The sequence below is a fragment of the Microcaecilia unicolor genome, chromosome 11 (assembly GCF_901765095.1).
Source record: "Microcaecilia unicolor chromosome 11, aMicUni1.1, whole genome shotgun sequence".
Taxonomy (NCBI): domain Eukaryota; kingdom Metazoa; phylum Chordata; class Amphibia; order Gymnophiona; family Siphonopidae; genus Microcaecilia; species Microcaecilia unicolor.
In genome coordinates, this window is record NC_044041.1 from 49,898,975 (window position 1) to 49,912,623 (window position 13,649).

The 13,649-nt window shown below is 44.1% G+C and overlaps 1 protein-coding gene across 7 annotated transcripts in view; it reads left to right on the top strand.

Annotated features, from left to right (window-relative positions):
• SFSWAP (splicing factor SWAP) overlaps positions 1–13,649 on the top strand; it is a 285,802-nt gene that overhangs the window by 160,601 nt on the left and 111,552 nt on the right. For all 7 annotated transcript variants that reach the window (XM_030217824.1, XM_030217828.1, XM_030217825.1 and 4 more), the window contains one exon: positions 6,932–7,122. In XM_030217824.1, the coding sequence (XP_030073684.1) occupies positions 6,932–7,122 (191 nt within the window). The remainder of the gene's footprint in view (positions 1–6,931; positions 7,123–13,649) is intronic.

The window sequence follows — 13,649 nt, forward strand, 5'->3', positions numbered from 1 at the left end:
AGTAGAATGTTTAATCACACTGTATTCTGCTTCCACGTATTTATTTTTTATTTAATTTGACTTATAACCCAGCAGATTATTATTGCTGTTCCCTTTTTTTTTTTTAATTAAGTATCATATTAGACTGAGGAAACTCACAGGGCTGCAAAACCACACCCCACCAAAAACCTTTTACAAACTAATAAAGCTAAGCAGAAATGACGTTGTAGATCTGTAATATACTTTATGTTTTTGATTATTTGGAAATCTTTAACAAATTATCCATTATGGGGGCAATTTTGAAACCTGTTTTTGCACAGAAATGGATGTTTATTAAATTGCCCAAGAGTATACACTTGTAAAAGTAAACATTACTAACATTCTCTGAGGACAAGCAGGCCAATAAGTCTCACATATTGTAACGCAGTCTGCGTTGCCTAGTCCAGAGCTTGAAAAAGCTATATATACCTTTAAGAGAGCACACTGCACCTCACCACATGTACTCGAGTGCCTTCCCGCTCGCTGCTAGAGGAGAGGATGTTGTTTTTTTACCGCTTCTCAACAGCCAATTCAGAATTGCTTTGAGAGCAGTTTTTATTGTGCCTTCCTTGTTCTTTTTGCCCTGTTCTTTTTTGGGGTTCTCTTTTTTTTCCCTTTCATTTATGGCTTAGGTTATTCATGCCATCTTTCCCTTAGTTTTTAACCCTTTAGTGTCCAATGTTCCTGTAGCCATATGGGAACAGATTGATGGGAACACTGGACACTAAAGGGTTAAAGCGCTCAGTAGGCGGCACTTAGGCCTGAGCGTCAGTCGGGCCTTCCTATCTTTTTTCTGGTGCTTTGCCCCCTTTTTGCCCATGGCTGTTTTTCCTTCCGTGTCATTGAAGTTTGCCAGTGGCTTTAAGTGCTGCAGCTAGTGCAATAGGATGGTCTCTGGCAAGGACACCTATTCTTGGTGTTTTCAGTGTTTGGGGCCTGAGCATTCCCTTTCTGTGTTTTTGAGAGGTTCAACGGGGAAAAAAACTTTTTGGAGCCACGTCCAAAGCCTCAACATCAGTATGGCATCGATAGTTACATCGGTCTGCATGGCTTCTAAGCCCATAGACACAGGGAGTAGCCATGCATCGAGTGGGTCTCCACCTGCCTCAATATCGGTTGCCCCCCCCCCCCCCCCCCCCCCAGGACCAGTCAGAATCAGACCTGACCCTGAGGTGACACGAGGATCCAACATAATCCTCGTCGGCACTGAGGAGTGTCGATGACAGGCATCCGGGGGAAGTACAAAAAGCATTGGCATCAGTCGCCCTCAACACACAATGCCGGGGACACTCAGTAGCCGAGAAGCATCTGCACCAGGAGGACTGCTCCCTGAATGGGTCTCTGCGCTGCCAGGAGTAGCATCCACTGTGACCCTGACTATACAGCAGCCTGTCTCTACACAGATGCGCCTGCTTTTCCCAATGTTGGCCCTTGATGAGCGCCTCCAAGCCTTGCTCCCTGAGCTTTTGGTGGGGCTCATACATGAGAGTGCATCGGTGTTTGGGGTGCTTGCACCTGCCATGCCTCTTGCTGCTGTCCTGCATGGCCAACAGCCTGCAGTGATGTCTCTTATGCCAGTGCCGCTTGCGGCCTCCGCGTCGACCGCTGCCCATGTCAGTACCCCCTCGACGTCAGTGGAGGAAGCTACACCGGAGTCGAGGCTGGAGTCAACAACACTTCGATGCCCTTCTCGGGAACATAGTTCCTCCTTGTCGAGGCGGGCTCATTCTTAGCCTCCCACAAGGAGTTTCTCACTGACACCGATGAGGAGCACTCATGGGAGTTAGATGAGGATCCATGGTACTTCTTGGAAGAGGAGTCCTGTGGTGTCCCATCAGATCCCTCCCTTCCACAGGAAAAAAAGAGAGTCTCCACCAGAGAGTCTTTCCTTCCTGTTTTTTGTAAAGGAAATGGCAGCTTCTATTCCCATTTCTTTGGAAGTGGAGGATGAGCCCAGGGCTTAGATGTTCGAGGTCCTGGAGTATGCTGTTAGAGAGGATGTGATGGTCCCGCATCATGAGATCTTGCAGGACGTTCAAGTGAGGAAAATGGGAGTCCCCTATGTAGGTCCCTGGCCTCCCTAAGAAGATTAACATCAAAACATCATGTACCGGATTCACTCTTACCCAGATTTTGATAGGCCCCAATTACCTTATCATTCCCTGGTGGTAGAATCCACACTCAAAGAGCCAGGAGTTCTAGGGACTACGCTTCGGCTCCCCCTGGTAGAGAAGCTAGGATTCTTTTGGGCATAAGGTGTATCGGGCCTCTGTGCTGATCTCCCGCATTCCATCATACCAGCTCTACATGAGCCTGTACTTGCTGTACTTGGTGTGTAGTATGTCTGATTTGGCAGACTCAGCAGACTCACTCCCACCGGAACAGGCCAAGTCACTTCGCCAATTAGTCAAGCAGCAGAAGGCGTGTCGTAAGTTCTTGGCCATGGCACCAACGATATTTTGATGTGGCATCCAGGATCTCTGCTGAAAGTATAGTGATGCACAGACTCTCAAGGCTACGTGTCTCTGACTTGGACCCAGTGATCCAGCAGAGGTTGGCAGGCGCCAAGTGCCGGGAGTATAACCTTTTTGGAGAGAAAGTGGAGGAGGTTGCTGATTTTATCAAGAAACATACTCATACCATCCACACACTCCTGTTATATGCCTTCTGCAACTGCCTCTTCTAGGAGGATTTTGGGTAAGTCGAAGAGAGGTCCCTACTACTCAGAGGGGGGTAGGTTTGTTCCTTCTCACCAGCCTCAGCAGGCTCAGCTCCAGGGTGCTTGCTCCTGTCAGCAACATGCAGTTAAGGCTCAGACAGCTCCCAGTCAAAACCTGGGACAGGATTTTGACTGGCTTCTGCAGAGCATAGCCAAATTAAAAGTGACCATGCCAGACGACCTGCCGGTTGTGAGGAGGCTGAAGTTTTTTCGAGAAAGGTGACCCGTCGTAACCTCCGACTGGTGGGTACTTCGGTCTTGGTTATGCCCTGCATTGGCGACAGAGACCACCAGATTGCTCAGTGAGAGCAAGTCACTTCAGCTCTCAGCACATGCAGGTACTTGCAGAGGAACTCTCCGCCATTCTAAAGGCCCGTGCACTCAAACCTATTCTACCAGGAACAGAAGGGAAAGGATTCTATTTGAGGTACTTCTTTGTGCAAGACAAGACAGGGGGCATACATCCTATTCTAGACCTAAGGTCCCTGAACAAATTCCTGGTCAAAGAAAAGTTCAGGATGGTTTCCCTAGGCTCCCTTCTCTCCATAATTCAGGAAAACAATTGGCTATGCTTACTCTCACATACCGAAACTTCCAAGTCACGAGAAGTATCTTCTATTTTGGCTAGGGACACATCACTCAGTATCACATGTTGCCTTTTGGCCTCAAGTCAGCTCCCAGGGTTTACCAAATGTCTAGCACTAGTCTCGGTGTCGCTACACAGACTAGGAGTCCATGTGTTCCCCTATCTGGATGATTAGCTGGTGAAGAGCACATCAAGGGACGATGCTCAGGAGTCCATGCGGATAACTATTCAGATGTTGGAGCTCCTAGGGTTCATTTTAAACTACCCCATCCCATCTACTCCCTGTCCAGCAATTGGAGTTCATTGGAGCCCTGCTTAGATACACGGCAGGCGCAAGCTTTTCTCCCTGTGCCAAGAGTGCACACTCTTGCTACTCAGGTTTGAGCCAGTCAGCAGGTCACAGCTTGGCAGATGTTGAGGCTGTTGGGCCACATGGCTTCCACTGTCCAGGTGACACCCAGTGCGCACATGAGAACTGCCCAGTGGTGTCAGGCCACAGGGTACCTAGCGGATGCCATCCAAGTGTCCCCAGGAGAACTGTCCAGTGGTGTCAGTGCGGAACCTAGCAGATGCCATCCGAGTGTCCCCAGCAGTAGTTCAATCTCTACTCTGGTGGACAACTGTCCAGTGGTGTCAGTGGGGAACCTAGCAGATGCCCTCCGAGTGTCCCCAGCAGTAGTTCAATCTCTTCTCTGGTGGACAATTTGATCTTCAGGCCCAAAAGATGCAGGCGACGAATGCATCCCATCTGGGCTGGGGCACCCATTTAGATGGGCTTCACAAAAGTGCCTGGTCAGCCCAGGAGACAAATCTCCACATCAGCCTTCTGGAGCTTTGGGCAATCTGGTACACTCTAAAGGCTTCAGAGATCGGTTTGTCATCCAAATTATACTCATTCAAGCAGACAATCAGGTTGCAGTGTATTACACCAACAAGCAGGGGGGGCACCTGATCACGCCCTCTGTGTCAGGAAGCTGTTTGGATGTGGCATTGGCCAGCTCGGCGTGGGATGCTCCTCAAAGCCACTTATCTGGCGGACAAATCCAACAGCCTGGCTGACAGACTGAGCAATCGCACGAGTGGTCCCTCAGCATGGACGTTGCCTGCAAGATCTTCCAAGTATGGGGCACCCCCTCTGTGGATCTCTTTGCCACTCAGTTCAATCACAGAGTCCCATAGTACTGTTACAGGCTTCAGGCATACAACAGACTAGCATCAGATGCCTTCCTCCTTATTGGGGGACAGGTCTTCTGTATGCGTATCCTCCCACACCTCTTGTGGAGAAGACTTTGCTGAAACTCAAGCAAGACCTTGGGATTATGATCCTGATCGCCCCATACTGGTTCAGGTAGACCTGGTTCTCTCTTCTGGAGTTATCCTCCGAAGAGCCTTGGAGATTGGAGTGTTTTCTGACCCTCATCAAGCAGAACGAGGGGTCTCTTCTTCATCCCAAAATCCAGTCTCTGGCTCTCACAGCTTGGATGTTGAGAGCTTAGAGTTTGCTTCCTTGCATCTTCCAGAGGGTTTTTCCAGGGTCTTGCTGGCTTCCAGGAAAGATTCCAATAAGAGATTTTACTCTTTCAAATGGAGAAGGTTTGCCATCTGGTGTGAGGGCAAGGCCGTAGATCCTATTTCCTCTCCTACACAGACCCTACTTGAATACCTTCTACACCTCTGAGTCTGGTCTCACCAACTCTGTAAGGGTTCACCTCCTTGCAGTTAGTGCTTATCATCCTCTTGTAGAGGGTAAGCCCATCTCTGCACAGCCTCTAGTTGTTCAATTTATGAGAAGTTTGCTGTTGACAAAACCCCCTGTCAAATCTCCACCTGTGTCATGGAACCTCAACATAGCCCTTACCCAGCTTATGAAAGCTCCTTTTGAGCTGCTTGATTCTTGTCATCTGAAGTACGTTACCTGGAAGGTCTTGCTTTTGGTGGTTTGGTGGCTTGTTACTTCAGTTCGCAGGATCAGTGAGCTTCAGGCCCTAGTGGAGGATCCACCTTATACTAAGTGTCATCATAACAGAGTAGTTCTCCACACTCACTCTAAAGTTCTTGCTTAAGGTTGTGTCTGAGATCCATCTGAACAAGTCAGTTGTTCTTCCAACATTCTTTCCCAGGCCTCATGCTCATCTTGGGGAAAGTGCACGTCACACTTTGAACTGCAAGCGAGCATTGGCCTTTTACTTGGAGTGGAGGAGGTCCCACAGTCCACCCAACTTTTTGTTTATTTTGATCCTAACAAGATAGTGGTCACCGTCGGGGAAACATGCCATTTCCAGTTGGCTTGCATTCCCTTCACTTATGCCAGGCTGGGCTGACTCTAGAGGGTCATATGAAGGGTCATATTGTTCTTGTGTCATTAGCCCACTTGAGGTCAGCCTCCATTGAAGAAATCTGCAAGGCTGCAATGTAGTCTTCAGTCTACACATTCATATCTCACTACTGCCTTGAGCAGGACACCCAACATGATAGTCGATTTGGACAGACAGTGCTGCAGAATTTGTTTGGGATCTAGAATCCAACTCCACCCCCTAGGCCCGTTTTGTTCCAGGCTGCACTCTCACTCAGTTTGTAAATAGTTTTAGGTTAATCTGTGTTTTGACTTCACCGTTGCAAGATTAAATTGACCATTGCTGCTGTTTTTGGCGAGTCTGGTAGCTAGGGATTTCCAAATGTGTGAATTATTGGCCTACATGTCCTCGGAGAAAGCGAAGATACTTACCTGTAGCAGGTATTCTGAGAGGATAGCAGGCCATATATTTGCATATTCCGTCTCGTCTCCCCTTGGAGTTGTCTCCTTTTTTGTAATATGCTACTGCAGATCCTGCACTCTTGCGGCGGCGGGAAGGCACTCGCACATGCCCAGTGGGATTGTGGCACGCACTGTTAGTTATATATAGGTTTTCCATGCTCTGGACTGGGAGCATGGACTGCATCACCACATGTGAGAATATATGACCTGCTGTCCTCGGAGAATACCTGCTACGGGTAAATATCTTCCCTCTCTAGATATTCCTGTGGGCAGAGATTGGGCAGCACTAGGGCAAAATTGCAAGATACATGCATAAATTATAAACTATGCATGTATTCGCACAGACTGAGCAGACTATTTATGACTGCCTCGCAGCAGGTGTAAATGTGTGCACCTACTTTTCAGGGGGTAGGGTCTTTTTATAAAGGCATATAGACACACATATATTCCGTTTATAAAATAGATGCAACACGTGCATTATACAATCATAGTCCAGTTGCCTTTTTAGAAAATGACACCCCCACCCCCAATTTGTGGGCATGCACATATCTCCTATTCTATTTCAGAGGTTCAGATCTTAAAAATAATTTATGGTGGTTAGTTGAACAGGATTCAATATATGGATGTCCACAAGGGTATTCACCCATCCTGTCTTCCCTCATTCCCCCATCAAAATATTTTTAGTAGGTATTCATGAATCAGTAGCTTATATTTTTTAAGTAGTGTTTATGCAGGTAGGACTCTGTGGGGTAGAGCAGCAGGAACAGTGAAATGTTTGTATTCTCTGTACTTGATTTCAGTAGTTGTCTGGTGTAAACACAGTTTCCCTTCTTTTTGTTGTTGTCATGATTAGCAAAGCAAAGGCTGGAAGACAGGTTGGCAGCAGCAGCCAGGGAGAAGCTAGCACAAGCCTCCAAAGAATCAAAGGAGAAACAATTACAGGCAGAACGGAAACGGAAAGCAGCACTCTTCCTTCAGACTCTGAAGAGTCCCCTGCTGGATACAGAGACTGTGAGAGTAGAGGAGAACACCTTTAATATGGAGGTGAGTGAAGGAGGAATCCTGTTCTAGGTAGCATTCCAAGAGCACTATAAAACCTTTGCCTGAAACACCACAGTTGTTTCTGTAATAGGTACAAGGAAAAACTACTTGAGTGAAAGTAATGTTTATTGGCAAGACTTTGTCAAAAATGCTGCGTCTGAGAAGTCTGGTGAAATAAGAGGCCAATCAAAAAGTAATAATGGACTGAAAATGGTACTGTGAGAATGATATGTCTGTGTGTCTGTTTGCTGCATCTGAAATGGATATGGTTGATAGATCAGTAGGAAGAATAATGTTACTGCACCAATCACATCCCTGTGTCTTTAATCCTAAATGTGGAAAGGCGGGAGAGCTTTGAGGGTGAGAAATTCTTGTCTTTTTACTAATGCATTTTCTTCCAAAACATAATGATGCGATTGACTCAAGCTGAATTATTAAGTAGTTCATATTTTTCATGTATGCATACAGTGTGGAATGCTTGATGATGTAAGCTGTTAGTCATTCAGAATGTTTTGTGGCACTTAGGGTAGCACAGTAAAGTTGGGCAACCTCAATTTACAAAAGTCTGTGGTCAGTTTATGTGTGAGCATGTGCCTCAGAATACTCATGGTCTTTTATCTCATGCAAATAACAATGAAAAATGACTGGTTTTTTTATGTGAATTTCTTACAAAAAGTGTGACTCGTATACAGGTTTACTTGTACTACTTCCAGTGAAACTTAAGGGCATGAGAATGGTGTGGTGTTTTTATATTTCTTAATAAGTTGCATTATTCAAAGTACACAAGTAACCCAGGTTTACAACACACTTTTCAGTCTGTGCCTATACAAATGACCTCTGAGAAGCTGAATTCATAGTGCTCATTTGCGTTCTGAACCCTAACTATACCAGTTGTAAAGAGAGAGGTAGTGGAATTATCAATGTTATCAGTCATAAATGTGTAAAATTAGATGAAATACATTGCTCACAAGGAATGTGCAATTGTCAACTTTCCATTCATCTTTGATTTTGGGGCCTTTCCCCCTGATTTTTGAATGTGTTTTGTTAGTTTCATACATTAATAAATTTTTTTTAACACACAGAACTTGAGCACAAATGTGCATGTGTTAATTTGAGACTTTTTGCTACGCTACAGCAGACCATCTTACTGCACAGGAGCACTTTTTTGGCATTTTACCATCGTATCCGTGCTGTTTATGTGAATTCAGATTTAGCATTTTCCACTGATTTGTTTGACACCTTTCGATTGTGTGGTCATTAGAAGACCCCTGACGCAGGTAGTGTCGCCGAAACATGAACTGTGTCAGGTCTGAAAAACTGAGTTGACGCCCCCTGTCTTGAAGGCTCCTTGTGCTTCTTTTGGTTTGTTGCTCCTTCAGGTGTGCTTTGGATTCCTTCTCTAACAGCCTCCCAATACAAATTAGTACACACTAAAATTTTTAAGGCACAGAAATGAACCAAATGCATGATAACAAATGCACACCTCTATTGCCCAGTTTTATGCAGAGCCAGAATTTTGGAACTGTAAAAAATCATTGACTTGTGCTTTAGACAAATACAGGCATGGTAGACACCCTCTGTAAGCAGTGCTGTTCCTGCTTTAGCAATACCCAAGGTTTATATGAGGACAGATTAGAATAGATGGGCAATTCTTGTTGTGATGCACTGTTTAGGTCTTTAGGATTGCCGCTTAAGAGACTTCTAAACCAACACTTATCAAACTTTCTGTGCCCACAAGCCCATAATCATTAGCACAGAAAGCGTGCATCCTCCAGAGGCCTATCTTTTCCTCAATGCTGCTGCTACTGGCCCTCCGGGGAGCCTGTGCAGGCCTGATTTATAGCACAAGCTTGACAGGAAGCATGGACCAATGACGTTTTTGTTTTCAGTCCTCCCAGGTCACAGCCCCAAATGTGGGTTTTGTGACCCCATGTGGTGACGGTCCCACAGTTTGGGAAGATCTGTCTTAGGTTTTATCATTTATCTGCTTTACTTCAAGGTTAGAGTATGATGCTATATCAACTGAGTATTCATCACTATAGTGGCAGAACATAATTACATATAAAGCAAAATTGTTTATTTAAATTTAGCAACCTATTATTTACCTTGCCCTTTTAAAAGCACTGAATAGATATTGATTTCCATCACAATATATAACTAAAGCACTCATATCTGGAAAAGCATATAATTGTGTGCACGCATGCAGCTTTTTTGTTTTATGGTCCTGCAAGTACAATATATTTTGAAATCATTTTAAGAAAGAAAAAGGCAATCTTTATTTTGGTAACCTGGCTGTAAAGAAAAGCATATAGACTGCTTTTACCTATTAAATCTTGTACAGCTCATTTTTGTTGATAAAGTAACTACTTTTGATAATGCATGAAGACTGATATTGAGATTTTATGATAGGCTTTAATCAGTAAAATAGCTGCATATTTTTTTTCAGCTGGCATAACGGTCCATAGATATTAGTATTGCTAAGCTGTAGAGGAACTCCATATTCATAGAGATTCCATAGAAAAATAGAGAGAATTTCGATGCTTAGCAAAATCTTCATATACTTTTAGTGACTATACATTGGTATACACAAAAAATTAAAAGCAAGCTTTACAATTTTTGAGTTCCTGTGTGGTTTTTTTTGTCAGGAATTTCTCTTGACATAAGTGAACTTAGTACATTTTGTCCTTTTTTTATTTGAAAAACAAAGGAACTGCCATATGTATATTTATATTTATTGCATTTGTATCCCACATTTTCCCACCTATTTGCAGGCTCAATGTGGCTTACAGAGGTCTGTTATGGCATTGCAATTCCAGGGTGTCAGATACAATTGGTGATGCAAAGAGATTAAGGACAGAAAGAAGTATTAAGAAAATAGGTATAGAAAGATGGTTTTCGGGTTACAGTGGATTGGTGACGTGGTATAGTTAAGCTATGGGTCCTCTTTGTAGGCCTCTTCAGAGATTTACGAAAGTTGGATATTTCGTTGATTGTTTTCAGGTTAGCTGGTAGTGTGTTCCACAGCTGCGAACTCATGTAGGAGAAGGAGGTCGCATGTAGAAGTTTGTATTTTAGTCCTTTACAGCTGGGGAAGTGTAGATTAAGAAATTTTCAGGATGATCTTTTGGCATTTCTGGGAGGCAGGTCCACGAGGTTTAGCATGTAGGTCGGGGCGTCTCCGTGGATGATTTTGTGTACGATCGTGCAGATCTTGAACGTGGTCCGTTCCTTAAGTGGGAGCCAGTGGAGTTTCTCTCTTAAGGGTTTTGCGCTTTCATATTTTGGTTTTCCAAATATGAGTCTGGCGGCAGTGTTTTGGGCTGTTTGGAGTTTCTTGATGGTCTGTTCTTTGTAGCCAGCGTACAGTGCGTTGCAGTAATCCAGATGACTTAGTACCATTGATTGTATCAGGATACGAAAGATGGATCTCAGGAAGAAAGGTTTTACTCTTTTGAGTTTCCACATGGAGTGGAACATCTTTTTCCTAGTATTCTTCACGTGGGTTTCGAGTGTGAGGTTTCGGTCAATGGTGACTCCAAGAATTTTCAGATTGTTTGAGACAGGAAGAGAAAAGTTTGGAGTGGTTATGGTGGTGAAGTTGTTTGTATTATGCTGTAAAGTGAGTACAAGACGTGTTTTTTCTGCATTCAGTTTTAATTGGAATGCATGCGCCCAGGAGTGCATGATTTGGAGGCTTTGGTTGATCTAGTTGGTGATTTCGTTTAGATCATGTTTAAACGGGATATAGATCGTGACATCATCTGCATATATGTAGGGGTTGAGATTTTGATTACCTAGTAATTTAGCTAAGGGTATCATCAGGTTGAAGAAGGTGGGTGAAAGGGGGGGGATCCTTGGGGGACTCCACATTCGGGTGTCCATGGGGCTGATGTGTCCGTGTTCGTTATTACTTGGTATGATCTTGTGTTCAGGAATCCTTTGAACCAGCTCAGAACTTTACCTCCAACTCCGAAGTATTTTAGTATGTATAATAGTATTTCGTGATTGACCATGTCAAATTGTAGGAGGAGTATGTTGTTGCCAGTTGCAATTAATTGTTTGAATGAATTCATTACAGACACTAGTACGGTTTCAGTGCTGTGATTCGACCGGAATCCTGATTGAGACTCATGTAGAATTGAGTGTTTATCTAGATAGTCGGTGAGTTGTTTCGTCACTAAGCCCTCCATGAGTTTGGTTATAAGCGGAATGGATGCTGATGGGCGATGGTTGGTTAAATCCATTGTATTTTTCTTAGCATCTTTCGGTAGCGGGGTAAGTAGAATGTTTCCTTTATCCGTGGGGAATAGGCCCTTTTTTAGCATGTAGTTTGGGTGTTTCGTGAGGTCTGTTGGTTTGCCCCCCCCCCCCCCCCCTTCCTTATGGAATGGGCTGCTTAAGTATACTAGGGCTGAGGAAAATTTTAAGAAATGTATAGTGTCTTTAAAACCTTTTTATTTTCAATCAGCATTTGATATTTGGTCTGAGGGTGCTAGTAAGGTTTATTAACTTATTTAATTAGTTTTTATAAGATTGTTATATGGATGGTTTGTGTGTGTTTGGTATGTATGTTTTAGGTCTTTTCTATATTTTTTATGGAGTTCTTTTCAGTCTGAAGAATTTTTTATAGTGTAAACCACTAAGAACCTGTATATGACAATGGCGGTATTACAACTGTTGCAAAGTGAACAGCACTGGCAAATATCAAACTAAGAACTTTTCCTATAGAAAGAAAAGCAATTAATGTATCTGATAGTCTGTCTCTTCATTGGATCTCCTTTATTTTGTTTTGTATTAGCTTCTAGATTCTTACAATGATTTTGTTTGTTTTTACTAACAAGAAAAAAATTATAAAACGAGCAATGTGGTCTTTCCAGAATTTTAAGCATCTTTCTGATTTATTTCAACTAAGTTTCAAGTTTGCGCGCATAAGAATTAGATAATTATTGTATCAGTAATTATTCTTCATGTGTTAGAAGGAGCCAAAAAGCCGCCTGACTTGCGTGTAATGTGAAATAATTTCAGGTCACACTGCTGATTGATAGCTACTGATAACTGGCTGACGTGAGCCCATAGTTGACATTTGATTTACCTGTTTAAAAAAATAAGCTAAAGGAGAGGGATGTTCAAATGTTGACAACGCTAGTCTTAAAAGCAGATTTTTTATTTTTTTATTTTTTTTTTAACAGAGCTCACTGATGTCGACAATTAGTCTGTTGCTATAAAAATCAATAGACTTGTCTATAGAAGTTGAAAACATATTTTCTCAAATTTGTTTTAAATGTAATACTAAGTAACTTCATGGCATCTCTCCCATTCTTTGTCTTTTTGAAAAAGTAAACAATCAATTTGCATTTGTCCTTTCCACTCCACTCAGGATTTTAGAAACCTCTTCTATATCTCCCCTCGGCTATCTGTTCTCCGAAATGAAGAGCCCCAGTTTTCCTAAATTCCTAAATCACCGAGGAGGAAACTGCCCGCCTTCTTTCCTCCTCGAAATGCACCACTTGTTCCTCTGATCCCATCCCCACCAACTTTCTTAACACCATCTCTCATACTGTTACCCCCTCCGTCTGTCATATCCTCAACCTCTCTCTCTCCACTGCAACTGTCTCTGACACCTTCAAGCACGCCGTAAGTCACACGTCTCCTCAAAAAAACATCACTTGACCTTACCTGTCCCTCCAACTACCGCCCCATCTCCCTCCTACCCTTCCTCTCCAAAATACTTGAGCGCGCCGTTCACAGCCGCTGCCTAGATTTTCTCTCCTCTCAGGCAATCCTCTATCCGCTTCAATCCGGTTTCCGTTCTCTACACTCGACAGAAACAGTACTCTCTAAAGTCTGTAATGACCTGTTCCTTGCCAAATCCAGAGGCCACTACTCCATCCTCATCCTCCTCGATCTATCCGCCGCTTTTGACACTCAATCATGATTTACTTCTTGCCACACTGTCCTCATTTGGGTTACAGGGCTCTGTCCTCTCCTGGTTCTCCTCCTATCTCTTTCACCGAACTTTCAGAGTACACTCTCATGGTTCTTCCTCCACCGCCATCCCGCTCTCTGTTGGAGTTCCCCAGGGATCTGTCCTTGGACCCCTTAAACATAGTAAACATAGTAGATGACGGCAGAAAAAGACCTGCACGGTCCATCCAGTCTGCCCAAGAAGATAAATTCATATGTGCTACTTTTTTATTTGTACTGTCCTCTTCAGAGCACAGACTGTATAAGTCTGGCCAGCCCTATCCCCGCCTCCCAACCACCAACCCCGCCTCCCAACCACCAGCTCTGGCGCAGACCATATAAGTCTGCCCAGCACTATCCTCACCTCCCAACTACCAGTCCCGCCTTCCACCACCAGCTCTGGCACAGACCCTATAAGGCTACCCAGCACTATCCCCGCCTCCCAACTACCAGTCCCGCCTCCCACCACCGGCTCTGGCACAGACCGTATAAGTCTGCCCAGCACTATCCCTGCCTCCCACCACCAGCTCTGGCACAGACCGTATAAGTCTGCCCAGCACTATCCC